The 18571-nt window shown below is 29.6% G+C and overlaps 1 protein-coding gene across 1 annotated transcript in view; it reads left to right on the top strand.

Moving 5' to 3' along the window:
• The window catches only part of LOC132929238 (cadherin-23-like), a 39025-nt gene extending 21449 nt beyond the window's left edge, over nucleotides 1–17576 (top strand). Inside the window, exons 2-29 of the mRNA XM_060994434.1 lie at nucleotides 6331–6562; nucleotides 6638–6786; nucleotides 6864–7082; nucleotides 7380–7544; nucleotides 7664–7793; nucleotides 7900–8075; nucleotides 8151–8490; nucleotides 8604–8859; nucleotides 8928–9202; nucleotides 9262–9596; nucleotides 9724–10038; nucleotides 10111–10384; nucleotides 10467–10631; nucleotides 10695–10943; nucleotides 11007–11095; nucleotides 11165–11322; nucleotides 11394–11578; nucleotides 11709–11932; nucleotides 12027–12215; nucleotides 12281–12413; nucleotides 12495–12655; nucleotides 12736–12975; nucleotides 13065–13390; nucleotides 13463–13661; nucleotides 13736–13937; nucleotides 14022–14163; nucleotides 14492–14590; nucleotides 14661–17576. Coding sequence (XP_060850417.1) covers nucleotides 6412–6562; nucleotides 6638–6786; nucleotides 6864–7082; nucleotides 7380–7544; nucleotides 7664–7793; nucleotides 7900–8075; nucleotides 8151–8490; nucleotides 8604–8859; nucleotides 8928–9202; nucleotides 9262–9596; nucleotides 9724–10038; nucleotides 10111–10384; nucleotides 10467–10631; nucleotides 10695–10943; nucleotides 11007–11095; nucleotides 11165–11322; nucleotides 11394–11578; nucleotides 11709–11932; nucleotides 12027–12215; nucleotides 12281–12413; nucleotides 12495–12655; nucleotides 12736–12975; nucleotides 13065–13390; nucleotides 13463–13661; nucleotides 13736–13937; nucleotides 14022–14163; nucleotides 14492–14590; nucleotides 14661–14751 — 5637 coding nt within the window. The 5' untranslated portion in view covers nucleotides 6331–6411 and the 3' untranslated portion in view covers nucleotides 14752–17576. The remainder of the gene's footprint in view (nucleotides 1–6330; nucleotides 6563–6637; nucleotides 6787–6863; nucleotides 7083–7379; nucleotides 7545–7663; nucleotides 7794–7899; nucleotides 8076–8150; nucleotides 8491–8603; nucleotides 8860–8927; nucleotides 9203–9261; nucleotides 9597–9723; nucleotides 10039–10110; nucleotides 10385–10466; nucleotides 10632–10694; nucleotides 10944–11006; nucleotides 11096–11164; nucleotides 11323–11393; nucleotides 11579–11708; nucleotides 11933–12026; nucleotides 12216–12280; nucleotides 12414–12494; nucleotides 12656–12735; nucleotides 12976–13064; nucleotides 13391–13462; nucleotides 13662–13735; nucleotides 13938–14021; nucleotides 14164–14491; nucleotides 14591–14660) is intronic.
• The last annotated feature ends 995 nt before the right edge of the window (nucleotides 17577–18571 follow it).

The following is an 18571-nucleotide window of genomic DNA, read 5'->3' on the forward strand; positions in this document are numbered from 1 at the left end:
TAGGTGGTTTGAGGTTTTTAGGTGTTCGTCCTAAAAGTTATTACGACTTGAGGTGTTAGTAACAACAGGTACAAAGTTCATCACTGCATCGATAGTCAATAACGAGTTTATTACATATGATATATGAAACTATTGAAACTGTATCTCTTATTATTATCTATTACAAATGTGACTACTGCAGGTCTTAAGAAACAAGAAGTATTATAAAAACCGAAGATCGTCCAACTTTGAAAATCTATATCTCCCTGAAAAATTAACGACAAATAATAATTTTAACATTAAAATTCATAAAAAAAATAACCTTATTAATTTAATACATTTTAAATATAGCCATAGTTTTCCATTTGATTATCAAAAGTTGAGTGTGATTTTACTATTAAATAAAAGGGTAAAAAAAATAAAAACTTCATAAAGTTTATGAAAAACACGAAACAAAATATTTTGAAAAAAAAAAATGAAAAAAAGTCAATACTTGACGAAATAATAAGTGTTTAATGATAAAAGAATCACTCTCAACCCTGTATATGTCTAACTCTTCGCGCCACCAAATAAAGATATTAGGATGACAGTTTCAGAATAAAAATTATCGTCTTATCGAGTCTTTGTCTCAAATTAATATTAAGATATTAAGCTATACATAAACATTTAATAATAATTGTCTGCCTGACCAAGTTTCCAGGATTTAGCCAGTCTGGAATCTTGTGTGCTGTATACTGCTGTGGAATGTAGAATGTGTGCTCTTATCCAGGCCTGGTGTTACACGCTAAAAGCTAGTTATTTTTATTTACATGTCTGATATCGATGAGCTTGCGAAGTGGACTTGATTTGCATGAAGAAGTAAATCCCGTGGCGATCAGGCCGATCTTTCTACTTAATTATCTTCTCGTCATAATATATAAGTACTCTTTGCCGCCAACATTGTACATTATATGTATGCAATATTGCACCTCTATATTTATGCAGTCATAAACACAAGTAATACCTCAATCATATAGGCATAAATATGATTAAAAATCTGAGGAGGGGTGCTATAAATATTAATAAATACGTATTAATATAATTTATTATACTCAAAAGATAACTTAGAACAACCACACTGTGTGTGGAGAACTTAATATTATAATATGATTAAGGATAGTAATAGTATGGTAATAATTATAATTTTATATTGTAAGGTGAATGTGTGATGTTGTATCTTATTAAACTAAAGAGTCGATATCTCTGAAAAGAGAAAGAATCTAAACAGACTATATTATACAGAATATGAAAAAAATCAGAGATACGAATAACACTTGGCAACCCCGGCGATGGTTTATAGTCTTATAGTTACTATTATCAGTATTTTTTCTGGACATTATACCTTAAAGCGTACATAATGTCTAATATTTAACATTTGTATATCATCTGCAATAGCAATGCGATATGTATGATAATAAAATCATAATATAAATTAAATGTGAGCCAATTTGTTGAAAAAACAAACAAATAGTTTTTTATATCGGAACGATCACAATATTGTATACTTTCTCAATATCTCCCACTCACCTCCTCGCGGTAGGTACTCACCTCATATACGCGCGTGCACAGACGATCAGAGTGTTATATATTATATATTGCTCAAACAGTTACACGGCCGCGGTGTATTGTTTGGTTAATTGGATAAGCCAATAAGTGAAAACCGATAAAGTCATGAGACAATAATACTGTAAATAATAAGTAATAACAGACTCTTGTCGTAGGCTATTATAAGACCAGGTGTATATACAGTATATGTATAGTATATGACAATGACATATGTGTTGCAATCTAATCAATCTATTGTACCTAATAATTTGTACGTGAACGCCGTAAACGATACCTATGCAGTTGAGTTAGGTATATATGTATATTTGCACTTGATGTCCAAGAGTTAAAAAATAAGCCGACGGGATATCCTTATAGCTTGTTGATTTATGTGTTAACTTTGACCTATATGGTTATATACATATATAATAATTATTATATTAACGATGTTGTATCACTAAATATAATATATTATTTTACGCTATTATTGTTAGTAATGGATCTTAAACGATTTTTTTTTTCATACAAATTTATCACGATTTTTATAATTAATGATTAATGTAAAAATTGAAATTGAAACAAAGATTGTGGTTTGATTTAAAAATTGAAATCGATGAGATTCGGTTTAAAAATGAGAAAAAAATCATAAGATAGTTTTTTAGTAGGTATATTTATAACTTTTTATTTCGTTATTATCGCTTATTATTCAACTGCAGTCTTCACTTAGATGACTGTTACAAATTACAGTTTAATATAGTACTTATATCTCCTACCATTTGGCCTTATAAGTTATAGCATATCCAATTATTCATTATTTTTATCCACGTTGTCTGACCAATCAATGTTACTTTTCTATGGTCTAGTTGGAGGTCTTGGAAACTTTATTAGTTTCATATATTATTAATCATGGTTTAAAGTTGGTTATACAAATATACAATTTTGTGAAAATGTAGATACAATATTTCGATGTTGGATTTAATTTGACTATTCAGTGCAAAAAATATAAGTCAAATGTATTTATGTAAAATTGTAAGTGTAAAAAATGTAAAAAAACATAAGTAAAATTGTAGTCTAATAATGTAATGTTATAATATAAATCTATTTTTTAAGTAAAAAGCCATCACGTATTCGACGTATTCACTCACCGATATTTCCTTATTTTTATATAGTGTCAAAATTATTGGGCCAAGTTTACAACACACCTATTTTATTACCTAAAATTTCCTGGTCGAGTTAACAATAAAAAAGATAACCACAGGCCCAGTTAACATTTGCCCTACATGAAGTTATAGGGGCTTACTATTTAGTACATATCATTATTTCATTATATCCTATTTTTTTTTATGGATTTTATTACGAAATTTTGTTTTGTTTTATTATTATTAGACAATTTCGCTAGCTTAAAACGTATATAGCACATCATCAGATTATCAGATTATATGATCTTACGGGTTCGACATCATACTAAACATTATTGCATTTTTAGAACGTCAACATTGATCGCTTTTAAGGGCGTAACTGGAAATTAATTTCGAGAGGGGTTTTAAGATAAAAAATTTTGTTCTAATTGTATTATAATATTATATAGGTTATTTTACAACCATAAAATATAATACAAGAAAATTTCGAGTGGGGGTTGAACCCCCTCCCCCATGGGTACGGTCTTGATTATTTTTATTATTTTTCATAATAAATTCAGGAGTTAATGATATACTTAGCGATATTATAATAAATTTGACCAATATTTTTATTTAAGCCCCACCCGGAATTGTTTATTAAGCAATGTGCCAGTTTCAATTTTAAATTATACACTTACTCAAAACATTAAATGAAAACTAGAATTAGTTGAATTATTAAAAATAAATTATTTTATTCGAGTGCAATGCATTTTGGTATATACAATTAAAATTATGTCCAATTAGGTATGTCTTAAAAATATAATTAACGGTAACTATAGGTATATGATATATTTTTTAATGTATTAAATCAGACAATATTGTTCTTATTTATTTTTATCTAACACATTTTTTTTAGTAATAAATGTAGGTCAAAATATTTATGAAATATTTTATGTTTTACTCATTATTTTAATTGTTACCTAAGGGGTAAAATGAATAGGTATCATCGATTTGCCACGGCAACGTGTATTATTTTCTTATTTATTAAATCTAATAAGAAGATATTGTTTTTATTATATCCTTGCGTCGTGTTCGTGATGCACGGCGCCTATAGATACATCTATGGTTACATAGTTCATAGTTTGCAGATTGTCTTAGTTTTCTATAATCTTACGACACAATATGCCTCTACCCAAATACTACAATAGCGAGAAAAAAATAATATCGGAATAAAACAAATATCGATTATAAATGTTCATGTGACTTACGCAAGATTAATCAATTAAATGTTTAGGTTTATGTGAAAAATTATCGGATGAAAGTAAGTACCAACATTATATAAAAATATTATGTAGACTTATTCAGAGAACATTTTATCATCCAAAATTGTATAATATATATTATTTGCGATTTTTAACGATTTTTAATTAGTCAATTAGAATAATTATTTCAATGATGTATAATCAAATAGATTATTATAAGAGAAGAGTTTAGATTCTTTAATCATCTAGAATAATTAAAGAGTGTAAAAAATCATTTAAACAGTGACCTATGTATTCAAATCATAAAATCGAACGTGCCGACCTACAAAGATTCGCATACAGATGGAAAATTTTATAATTTTCTTAGTGATATTTTATGCATTCTTACATTATTTTTATTTGTGAGAATGGATTTCGAATATTTTTAAAGTATAAAATTGTATTATATAGTAGATTTGAGCTCAAATTGTATTTTATTATATTGTAATCATGGGCATTTTTATACTCAACTAATAACGCAACACAACCATAAAATTCTATGAGAAAGTTATATCGATCAAAATAATTCAAACGAGTTTATGAACATATTTTTTTTAATTAAGTTTAAATAATTTCAAATAATGTTTTATTTAAGAATCAATTTTGTCTATTGTACGTTAATCATACTGTTAATATATTGGCACGTTTATTATTAAAAATATTAACAGATACAATTATTTTACTTCATACAGTTTTATTTTATATTTACATTTAGTTCGTCATCATTATATTATAATACCTTCGTAAATTCTCTCCAACCATGACAATAATTTAAAATTAATGTAATGTATATGCTACAGAAAGTAACTGGAACAAAATAAATTAATATGTCATACTTTCCATCAAATTTAGGCAATATATACTACTGGATTACTATTATATACATACATGTATATAAATATAATATATTTGTATTGAAGCATACCTTCCAGCTATAGTAAAAATAATAAGTAACTTATAAATTAGGTTCTAATCAGTAATTCATATTATATCTCAAATCTAACCTTTTAACTAACAATTTTTATTATTATTTCAAACATATGATGGATTTCAGACACGATTTTTAGATTTGTTTATTTGAAACTATAAAAGTATTAGTATTAATCAATCAAACCTATATTGTATAATTTTTCAATGCAATTTTCAAAGTCCGTGAATACTTGACAATGCAAAACATATATATTTATACAATAATTTATAAGCTTAATATAATATTTCTGTGTATAAATTCGAAGTATTATAAATTTTGACATGCAGTTTAGTCAATACTTTCTCCGTACACAACGGTCATTCATTCTTTCTGATGTAAAACACATTCTTCAGAACTGTTGACTGTCAAGAACATTATTTATCATAACAATATTCTCAACAAAACCCGCGTTTTCCCACACAAAGCCATTTGTCGTCTATTTTTTTTGTTTTTTGTAATCATTATTTTGTGCGTGCTTTCTTTCTAATTGTAAACCTACTCTTTTAAACATTAATATATAACTCAAATACTAAATAGTTTAGTTAAGTCCTGTCAGTGACAAAGCAGAATCGTAAATCAGCTGGTCAAAATAGAATGTATCAACACCTGCTTCTCTAATAATTATTGGTGGATAAATAATATGTGGATAGAAAAAAAATTGTAGTTATTTTACCGTCTCATTAATTAGATAAAAATATGGATTTTTGTCCGTGACTTTTATCCTTCTTTGATCAAAGCAACTTTAAAGCAGATGTTTCGTAGAATTATCAAATTCCGCGTACTATATAGAGATTTTGTTTATCTTTGTGGCTGCTATATACAGCTAGTATACAAAATGTATACATTATTATATATTAATTTTTTTCACAGTCATCGTGATTTGTCAGCATTCATGTTGAGAATCATTCAACCGTTTCAGGCATCTCGTTGTTAACCTATATTTTAATACATTATCATTCATTTACACCATCTAGAGTCCATCACATTCTCGTCCATATTATTTGTTTACCGATTTACCAGGCCTTATTACTATAGCGGCCCCAATTCTTTCTTCGTGTATACGTTAACTGTTTATGATAAAATAACGACTATATAATACGTGGATATTCGGTGACAATAATTCACGTGAATGCCATTTTTTTTCAATATAATAGACAACCATACAGGTTTGAAACTAATAAAATAATGAACCGTATAGAAATCAATTCTATAGAAATATTCGTTTATGTCTAAACGCCATCTTATATTCTTATAATGGTAGCTCCTTCGGCGTGCATGCGGGAAGTCCGTATAACATATGAAAATAACGTTATTGTACTTGGTGTATTTCTTATAATGTATTACGTTTAGTCAATTTTAAGATTTACGTGTTTTTCAGTTATGAAAACTGACAATGTTGAATCGTTATAATATGTCAAGTTGAAACACGGCAAATAATGTCATCGACCGAGGACAAAATATGGTTGTTTATCAGAATGGTTGGAAAATATATTGGTTGTCAGTAGTGATATTAGTTCAATTTTCTGCAGCTAATAAGCCCCCACAATTTGTTACCGACTGGCAAACCGAAATTATTGTTCGGTTGAAAGAGGGTCCCGAGACTCCTATTGGTGAGTAAATTTTACCACAAGCTTATGAATAGGTAAAAAAAATAACATATCTATAACTGTTACCTTTATTTTCAGGAAGTCTCATTTATCGGGTTCGTGGTATTGATCCCGATGCCGATAAATTATTATTTGGTGTACGAGAACCAGGTGATAAAGTTATTAGAGTTGAAAATTTTGGCAGAAGTGAAGCTAACATTTATTTGAAAATTGAATTAGATCGTGAAGTAATTTATATTTGTATATAAAATTTTAAAGTATTTATTTAGTTCAATTAAATTCATATTACAAGTTTATTTTATAGACCAAAGATGAATATTCACTAGTGTTGACATTGACTGATGGTCACTTGGGAGATGGAAATTTTATTACTCAGAGTTTTTTATTAATTGTGGATGACATAAATGACAATGCGCCTATATTTAAGCCATATCAAAATACAATATTTGTACCAGAGGACAGTCCACCCACGGTGATTGCAACGGTTGAGGCCACCGATGCAGATGAAGGCCCATATGGACAGGTAACATAGCAACAAAATAGGGTTTCACGGTCTGTTGATCATCACCCTCGTTCAAGTTCGTTTACACTATATAGTGTATATATATTATAGTACCTATATACTATTTAAATTATGTATATTGTTCATTAGACCATATTTTACAATATGATAAACAATGTATGACTCAATGACATTTTCTATTTGGGGTGCCCAATTAAAATTTATAGTTCGTAATATAAACTATTCCTACGCCATATATCAATATTTAAAATTGTTTTTAAAATAGTATATTTAAATATATATTTATTACCCACGTAGGTGGTTTACCATTTACAAGACTCGGATTCAATAGAAAGTAATCTATTTTCTATATCTACAATTAATGGCCAAGGCGTAATACGCCTTGTGGGAAGCTTGGATTATGAAAAAACTTCACTGCATCAATTGAAAATATTGGCTGTTGATCGTGCAACCATTGAGAAGGTTCGAGTATTTATAACAACCAAAACTTTAATATTAAAATTTAAAACTATTAATTATTATTTTATTACAACGATTTTTTACTTAATTTAACTAATAAATCAATATTTCTAATGTCATAGAGAAAAACCGGTACAGCTGCCATATTTGTGAAAGTACAAGATGTCGAAGATCAACCTCCTGAATTCATTGTTGTAACACCAGTGGCAAGAGTAAGCGAAGATGCACCACCAGGGACATCAATAATTCAAGGTTTTTTTTATATCATTTATATATATGTATAATATTTTAAATTTTAAATTATTTGGTTTATAAAAAATGTTTATGTATTTATTTAAATGAATAATTTGATAATTAGTGAAAGCAATTGATGGAGATCGTGGTATAGATAACCGCATTGTATATTCAATCACACGTGGGGGCAATGGAATGTTACAAGTTGAACCAAATTCTGGTATTGTCTACACAACAAATATTTTGGATCGGGAGGATCCGCTTATTATTAAAACTGGTGCCATTATTATTGAGATTATGGTAGGTAAAATAGTTAGGTAACTATGTATTTACTAGGTATTTAAATTTTATTATATTTTCTATGATATATTTTAGGCCACTGAAGAATCGAAAAATGTGTTTCCTAATCCTTCAACAAAAACGGAAGTAACCGTAATCGTTACGGATGTAAATGATGAAACACCGACATTTCGTAGTCCTCAATACATTGCTGAAGTTAACGAAAATTCCCAACAAAATACTCCTGTGAACTTTATTGGAGATTCAATACCCCAAGTTTATGATTACGATCAAGGTAAAAATGGAACTTTTCGCTTACGAATTCAACAAGGACGAATTGGATACTTTGATATTACACCTTCCGAAGGTATAAATGAAGCATCATTTCTGATTCGTGTGAATAGGACAGCTGATTTAGACTATGAACTAGTTAAAGGTATAATGATTTGATTATAGATAAAATATAGGTTTTAAACCTTCAAATATGCTTAGATTGACCATAATATAATATACTTGAATGATAATTGTTATTGAAACTATTTTTTTTAGTTATTAACTTTACAATCGTTGCCATTGAAACAATAGCTAAAAATCCAAAATATAGTGTTGTTCCCGTTTCTGTTTACATTCGAGATGTTAACGACAACTACCCGGAGTTTTCACGTCCTACTTATGAAGTTTTTGTTTCTGAAAATTCTGTATCTGGTAAAATTATTGGGAAAGTTGAAGCCACTGATAAAGATTCTGGTGTCTTTGGAACAAGTGGTATACGATATACAAGTATAAGAGGAAGTTGCGCTGATTTGTAAGTAATAATTACTAACTACGCCCTTAATTAGATTAAATAATGTAAAATAAATTTATTTATTACAGTCTTAAATTAAATGCAGAATCTGGAGAAATTATAATAAAATCGGACAGACCTGTATTTGATCGAGAACAAATATCCAAACACTTTTTAACAATCGAAGCACGAGATGATTTAGGTTTAGGAAATAGGAATTCTGTTCAGTTAATTATTAACGTGGAAGATGTTAATGATAACTCACCACGATTTCTTTCATCAAAGTATGAAACACGACTTAAAGAAAATCATCTGCTCTTTGAATCACCAGTCACTGTGGAAGCCAGAGATCTAGATTTAAATGGTATGTTTGTGTAATACAAATCTATAACTGTGTTATTTTTATTGTTTTTAAATGTTTAGGCACAAAAAATTCGGAAATATCATATCGTATATTGCATTCCGACTATCCAGTTGAATGTTTTTCAATTGACTCCATTACGGGTGTTTTAAAACCGATAAGGCCAGTAGACTTTGAAAAGCTACAAAATCGGAAAAGTACTAACAGTATTAATGGAAATCTGAGACCAATCAATTTGGTGATCCAAGCGCAAGATCACGGGTTGCCATCACTATCCGATGAAACTCATGTAATTATATACGTAGAAGATGTTAACGACTTTGGACCAAAATTCGAAAGCAACAATTATGAAACAATTATTTCTGAAGATTTAGTGGGTGGTAGCACTGTTTTAGAGGTAAGATAACATTAATATATATATATATATATCATATTCGTTAATTATGCATATGTATATCATTATTCTAAGATATTTTCAATTAGTGTATTTTATTATTATTCATATTCGACATCAATTTGTATAGGTAAATGCTTGGGATGAAGATGGATCTGCTCCAAACAATATTGTAGTGTATAGACTTAGTAGTGGAGCAGAAGATAAATTTGTGATCGATGCATATTCAGGAGTGATAAAAGTCGCACATGGGGCATCTTTGGACCCAGATAAAACTCAACCAAAGACATATGCATACTATTTAGAAGTTGTGGCAATCGATGGAGGGATTGGTGATCAGCAACTCAGTTCTATTGTAAATGTAACAATTAAAATTCAAGATGTAAATAATAAACCTCCATTTTTCAAAGAAATGGAACCGATTCACGTGAATGAAAACGAATTGGTTGGTAACTGATTATATTAAACTGCCATAGATTATTCTAAAATTATACTTCATTATTTTTATATTAATTAGGTTGGTAGCGTAATTACGAAAATTGAAGCAGAAGATCCAGATGCAAAACCGGTGTTGAGATATAAAATTGATGTGAACGCTTCAGAAGCTAGAAACGAAGATGGAGTGATCATTAGACCCACAGATTATGATTGGCCATCGGCATTTGCTTTAAATCCTGTAGACGGTTATCTAAGAGTGGGTAAATTACTGGACAGAGAAAAAGTTGAAACTATCCGGTTGGCACTCGTAGTCGAAGATATTGCTGCAGTTAATGGCAAACAAATTGTTCAAAGTAAGTAAAGCGCAACATCTATTCGTAACTAGTTTTTAATTAACTCGATTAAATATTTAATTTATATTTTTGATTGTAATAGCTATTTTAATTGTCCATGTCGATGACGAAAATGATAATGACCCAGTGTTCCGTCAAAAGTTCTATAAAAGAACTGTGATGGAAAACAGTCAACCTGGTGTACCTATCATCACCGTGATGGCAGATGATGCCGATAAAAACAGAACAATCCATTATTCGATAGAAGGTTTATTAAATTGATTTTTTTTTTTAATAAAACGGTACATTTTAACACCAATTATTGTTTTAGATTCGTCAATGGATGCTACAGATTTAATTAGATTAGATCCCGAGTCTGGGGAAATTGTTGTGGCTGGTCGTATCGACCACGAGCAAGTACATTGGATAAATGTTAGTGTCCGAGCATTAGATAGCGGAGTTCCAGCTCGGTCTTCGTTTGCAGACGTTATTTTACGCGTAATTGACGAAAACGACAACAACCCATATTTTATTGAAGATACGCCTACCAACATAACAATTCCAGAAAACACGCCAATCGGTATGTATAATTATTCTTTTTTTACTATAATTAAAACTTATTATGACGTTTACATTGGTATAGGGTCATCGATAGCTATAATTACAGCAATGGACGCAGATTCTGGCGATTTTGGTAAAATTACATACTTATTGGATCGTCTATCATCGCAGGTAAATCGAAATTATTGAAATTTTTAATTATGAGTAATATTCAAACACATTAGTAATAATTAATTTTAGGGGAAATTCACAATTGATACAAATAACGGAGTATTGAAAGTAGCTGATACGTTGGATAGAGAACAGACGAGTACCTATAATTTAATTGTTGAAGCATGGGATAATTATCAGTTCGGATACATTTCCGGCGAAAGTCGGAACGCCTTCAAACAAATTATGTGAGTACCAATTTTGCGTCACACTGCATATTTTATACAAACAATCGTTTAAACTATATTTATTTAAACAGGGTGATGGTATCCGATATAAACGACAACGCTCCGTTGTTTGACCATTTACCTTCCGAATGTGTCATTGTCACAGAGTTTCATACTGTTGGCGATATGATTTTATTAATAAAAGCTACAGACGCAGACGACCCAGCCACAGTTAATGGCCGAATAATGTTTTCTATCGAGGATGGGAATGAAAGAGGTCGGTATAAATTATTATTTTTAGCAAAGAGTATTAAGTAATAAGTATTAATAACTAACAAACATACAATCATCATATGTTTATATTTTGAGAAATTATGAAATTTGATTAATATACTTATTTTTTTTAGAGTTATTTGGTCTACATAATGTTGATTTTTGGTCGGGTCGTTTGTATACAACTTCGTCGTTGAAAAACCTCTACGGAAATTATAGTCTTCTCATTCGTGCACAGGATGGTGGCGATCCTCAAAAGTCAAGTTTAACCACTGTAAACATTTGTGTCACAGACGTCAATGATAATGCTCCTCGTTTCGTATCCCCTCCATACAATGTAACCGTTAGGTTGCTTCAAGTAAGAATTTAGAGTATAATCTTATTTATAAAGTAAATTAATAGTTTAACAAATACGTAATTATTTTTATAAACGATCGTAATTTTAAACGTAGAATATGACAATTGGAAGCCCAGTAATTACAGTGAAAGCTATTGATGATGATGTCGGCCAAAATGCAGAAGTAAGGTATCGTTTCAAACAAGATCTAATGGGTGATTGGAAGACATTTTTGGTAGATGAGATTACTGGATTAATCACATTAAAAAAATCATTGAACAAAGAAATCCAAAAAATCTATCAGGTACTTGCTATTTATATCTTACCATGTTTAATACTCTACTTCAATTATTCATTAAATATTCATAGATTCGAATAGAAGCTTATGATCTTGGTATACCAACACCTCTATCGTCTGATTTAGAACTCACAATTCATGTACGCAGTACTAATGATTTCCAACCTAGATTCTTAATTAACGAGATCACCGTTAATTTTACTGGTAGTTTTATTTTTTATGAAAAAAATTACTAATTACGTAAAAAAGAAAAAAATCTAATGAATATATTTATTAAAATTGTAGAACACCGCGAACCAGGATCTGAATATTGGCAGCTTATTGATACAGTTGATCGAGAGGAGTTAAATGATTTAGAAAAAACACCACCTCCGATTTGTTACTATGTAATTTCTGGAAACGATGATAACCGATTTATTGTTGAACCACTTAACCATAGAATATCTGTAAGAAAATATATAAGAAATATATATGTGTGGAATAATTTAAATTAATTTTATATTATTTATCTTAATATGATCTACAGGTTGCTTATGAACTCGATCGTGAAGTTAAAGAAACTTATGAATTGCTTGTGAAAGCCAGTGAAGATTGTTTGCATTCTCCACCGCCAAGTCACGGTATTATTCAAGATGATGATAGTTTACTTAAAGTTTTAGTTTTTGTTAATGATATAAATGACCATGCACCGGGATTTGTGAAAAGAGTATTTACTGGTGGCGTAACTACAGAAGCAAATTTTGGTGCAGAGTTTATGCAAATAAAGGTAAGAGTAATAATACAATATATTTGCCTATAAAAAATAATTATGATTATTTTAACTTGATATTTTATATTTACAATATGTATTTTTAGGCGATTGATGCGGATAAAGGAAACAATGCTGAATTGTCATATTACATAGTTCCTGGTTCTTTGGAAGTATCACTAGCAGAAGGATTGGACAGTATACAATATCCACCATTTTTGGTGGACATCGCTACGGGAGTGATATATTTAAATTTTGATCCTCAAAAGGGAATGAAAGGTTATTTTGATTTCCAAGTAGTTGTTAATGATACCGGTGGGTTATACGATACGGCACGAGTACTTATTTATTTATTGCGTGAAGACCAAAGAGTCAGATTTGTTGTACGACAGAATCCATCACAGCTACGGGAGAAAGTTGAAATATTTAGAGAGTGGGTTCAAAGTTTTTATTTGCCACGCACTATTGAAAATAAACCAATAATTATTGTATTGTTTAATTATAGAATTTTAGGAAACGTTACTGGGGCTATAGTAAACGTTGACGAGTACAAAGTTCATGAAACCCACGACGGTAGAGTAGATAAAACAAGATCAGACATGTACCTACATTTTGTCGATCATAACGATAATTCCATCATGGAAGTTCCACATGTATTGCGGATTATAGATGAAAACATCGAACATCTAGATTCTTTATTTAAAGTAATTTATTTTTAATAAATGTATCTGATTATGAGATTATATTATTATAATATTAAATAACGTTTTGTCATTAGGAGTTCAACGTACTCGATACACAAGCAGCTGAGCCGGAACCATTGCGTCGAGCTTCAATGAAAGACGACAATGTGATTTGGATGTGGTTGGTTGGCACCACTTTTTTCTTGGGGTTACTATTAATAGTCGTTGTATCTATTTGCTTGTCGCAACGTTCAAACTATCGTAGACAACTCAAAGCAGCCACTATAAATGCATTTGGTAAACTTTTAATTTTAATATAATATTAGAAATAAAATATTATAATCCATTATTATAATTTATCATTTTGTTTATATTATATAGATCCTAGAACACCCGATCATATTACTTCAGCTGTAATCGGTGGACGCGTACCGAATACGAACATGCACAGTGTGGCGGGATCAAATCCTATGTGGATGCAAGCGTATGAAAACGAATGGTACAAAGACAGAGAGACTCTAAGGTAACATGACAACTCTACTGTTTACTATTCAAGTATATTGTGATTGACCAAACTACTGAGTGCAATATCGTTGTATCAACTTACATGTTATACCTACAATGATACGTTTATATTTTAGTCCTGAAAAAAATCTCAATTAGTAGATATTAATTAAACAATCGAATAGATGGTTTATGTAATTTTGTCTGGTCTTAGAGCGTACAAAATATCTGATTAAACTGATTAATTAAGTGTTTTATTTAATTAGCCTTTATAGTAAAAGAAACGTACACATATGTTTAAATCAATAAATATTGCAAATATTTATTTAACTTATTTTGTTTTACAGTCAAACATCGGAACGTGACTCTTTGGACGACAATACCACTACCAGTACGACATCGCCCCAGCCAATAGAGCGGTCAACGACTACATTATTTATCAAAAGGTTGGTACAATAGACGAAAAACACATTTTTATTATACTTAAATAGGTTTTGAATTGATTTTCGGTTGCAGTAATGAGTGTAATATACATACAGACAGTACTGACGACTGCTACGAACGGACAAGAATTACGGTGAAGAATCTGGAAACTACAGAGTTATGACATTCGGTAAAACAAGTATGATGAGGTAACTGCGGTTAGGGACTAGCCAAGTTCCCCACGCTCAATACACGGTGACCTAGCCGGAAAATATACCAACAACGATTAGCGATATTTATATTATTTTTATTTTTACATCATATACCTATAATATATAAAATATATATTTAGTGTTTTAAGGCTGACTCTTTTATATTAAATTATATAGAATGGGCAAACTAAAATATTGTTGAAAGATAACACTATATACAAGCTTAAGATAATGTAGGATCGACAAAATTGTATATTCTCTTAAGATTACTTGTGGTTTAAATTCAATTCTATGATACTGTTTGTTAGTTGTTAGATAATTTGATTCCAGACAAATCACATTATAGTACCAATTTTTTAATTACCAACTATCTTTTTTCATTGTTTTTATTATTAAAGGGATTGTAAATGGTCAGTTATATGATCAGACCAAAATACACCAATTTCTCCAACTGATATGAATTGTTCATTATGGCTAATTGAGATCAATCAAGGCCACTTTATCAAACTTTGTTCCCCAACTCCTATTAATTTGTTTCGAATATTTAAAATTTCATAAATTTTAAATGTTGATAGTTGGAAATTTAAATCAAAAATCTTAAAATGTGGCCCAATTGATCTAATGGATCTAAATTCTAAAGTAGACTTATTAAAATATTCAAATCAGTTTTCAGAAATCTTATCACATCAAAAGGTTCATTGGTAGGATTGACAAATAGTGCATACAGATGAGTAATATATTATATATTATTCATGTGTGAGATGTCGTCGTTGTGATTTGTACATGTACGTTCGGGGGCACTCCACTATTTATTTTATACTATAACAGTCACACACACTAATGATCACTTATTACGCACATATTTGCAAGACCCAATTATATGCATTTAGAAAAATTATTATATTGAACTCCTTAAAAATGGACCGTTTGCATATTGCAAACGGACAATTTTTAAAGAGTTCATATAGGCAATAAAAAAGTTATTTAGTTACTTTATATTATTGTTCTCTTTAATTTAATTTACTTAATTTTATTTTACTATCTTGATTTAATAAATAAAAATACGACGTTTTATAATAAAATAAAATAAATTTTTTCATCAGACAATCACACGTTAGGTAACCTAACCTAGTGGTACAATAAGTAGTATTAACTATTAAGTTGTAACTGGTTTCTATTCACTCGTACTCGTGATTTTACTAATTCTTATAACTATCCTTTTTTATTTATATGCATGACTCAACGCAAATGACAAGTGTTAAGTGCTAATGATAAGTATTCCGCATTATATATTCATAAATCCGACAGGTTAGGTTAGGTTAGGTTCCAATGTAACTTCCATATTCATCGTCTCCCAAGAAAATGTCGTTTTTTCACTGAATACATGAATGGTATCTATTTTCATCTAACATACAGTTTGGTTTATCTAATAAGACTTTGAAATAACTACTATGGTATTGGTACAAAATAATGTCCATTTGCAATTCCCTTAAATTACATTAATTGAATGCTGTAAATTAATTTTAACTTACGAATAATTTTGCATCTTTATGAAATTCACTATACTGTTGATTTGGTAAACATTAAACAGTAGTAATTCCAAATGTAATTGATATAAATTAATTGATAATGTTATAGAAAATAGAAATGTCCATTTTAAATTTTAAAGTTATTAATTTTTACTGTGACAAACCATTTGAAGCCATAAGCACAATAGTATCCTAATCATTCTTAAGCACGTTTGTCATAAATCGTATACTATTACTATAGTTACTAGTATCTAGAATAATATTATATTGTATTTATTAAATATATCTATATTATTATCACCAGTATTATCACTAGTATTATCACTATTATATGGTTAGTACTACTATATAGGCCATGTTCACGTGAGAAAATTGTGTTAAAGTATTAGGGGAGTGAGGAAGTTAATAACAACATAAAATATATCCATACGATTAAAAAAATGTCTCGTTTGTTCGAGGAAATATCATTACAATTTATCATACTAAATATAATATTAAAAAATTCTTCAGCTTTTTGGTAAATATGTTAGTATTTATTCAAAATCTCGAAAATTTGAAAATTATTTTGTTCTTGTAAATAATAAAAATTTATAAAATATTCAATTAAAATTCTTAAGGAATTTATAGTTACTTACCAGTTACCAATGGTGACTTTATACATGTGGATAACCAAAAATTTAAACATTCTGGTGAGATTTCTTACATGGTTCAATTTATATTTGAGTGAACCATAGGTTAGGTTAGGTATTGGCTATTCATAAAAACATTACATTCGCAGAAAATGAAAGGAATGGTTTTGGGCCCCCCATTTCCGTCAATAGCTATGTTTCTTTGTCAAAATAGTAGCAGGTGTCCCATAAATTAGTGGGAATCCATCAAACCTGTTGAGTGACGTCTGGTGTCTCTATAGTCTATACTGTGCATTTACAAAACACCTATCTATTTCATATATTTAATAACTATTTATTTGTTATAAACCCTAATTATTTTAATTATATGTTTTAATGACTTAGCGTTTATACTGTATGTCTGTCTAATATAGTGTAAGTATATATATTTTAGTATTTACAATTTTTTTTATTTAATATTACCTATAGTTAAGTAATTAGTTAATATTATTTATTATTTTTATTTTTTACTATTGTGCCTAGTACTTATATAATATAATCATATTAATGCGCGTTTTTATCGCATGAATGTATATATTTTATAAATCAAAATTAAAAAGCCTTACAATATTATTATATGTTATATTTCGTTTTCAATCATGATATCTGTTTTTATTTTATATGATAAAAAAAATATTATAAACCGATTGTTATGGATGATCGACTAATCGACCATGTGTGTATGGTGGACGATTTAGCCTTATTTATCGTATTAACATAATGGAGACGAAGTGGCGAGCGGGCTATACGGCGTCGGTTCTGATGCATACCGTCGCCGGTTTGAATCCCGGCCACGGGCGTCATCTCTCTCTAGGCAAGCAATTGTTTAGGGGGCGAGGCCACCACTCCCGACCGGGCATGCAGAAACCTACGGGTGCCTAACTAAAAATTCTGCCAAATAGACGTCAGAACTAGGCTTTCGGACTTACTGCCGGACATAGCACCATACGAATAAATAAATAAATATGTATTAACATAATATTAAACGTATTATTAATTTTTATTGTATACAACCGAAACGCAACTATCCAAATCGTCTACCTTTATATGTATAATAGAATACTAGTCAATGGATACTGCAGTGGACCGTGATCATTATACGAGGGCATTGTGCTCTGGCATGAGGTCACATGCTTATCATGTAATTGTATCTGTGCTGTCTGAGTGAGAGGTAAATTACAATTATTTCATTTGTAAAGAATATATTATTAAAATTTGTGTTTAAAGCTCATGTTGGGTATCCGGTGATAATATCATTAAAACATTTAAAATCCCGTGTATAATAAAAAATGTTAATAAAATGTCTTGACTGACTGATTTATCATCGTCTAACCGGAAAGTGTTTTTGAAACTTAGCATTTTAGACGTCTATTTTATAGTTTATCGAAACTACTTAAATGACTATATGTGTTGTTTTCATTTAAAAGAGTGTAGGTAAGGCAAAAAGTAAATCTACTGACATTCTTTAATTTTTTTCTAACATGTTTATTGACTAAGGTTTTGGTACCTGTACGACTATATCAATTTATATTAGTGTACTTTCATAGACCATAGAAATAATTTTTTAATTTACTTAAAATTTCAGAGGGGTGCTA

The sequence above is a fragment of the Rhopalosiphum padi genome, chromosome 4 (genome assembly GCF_020882245.1).
Source record: "Rhopalosiphum padi isolate XX-2018 chromosome 4, ASM2088224v1, whole genome shotgun sequence".
Classification (NCBI taxonomy): domain Eukaryota; kingdom Metazoa; phylum Arthropoda; class Insecta; order Hemiptera; family Aphididae; genus Rhopalosiphum; species Rhopalosiphum padi.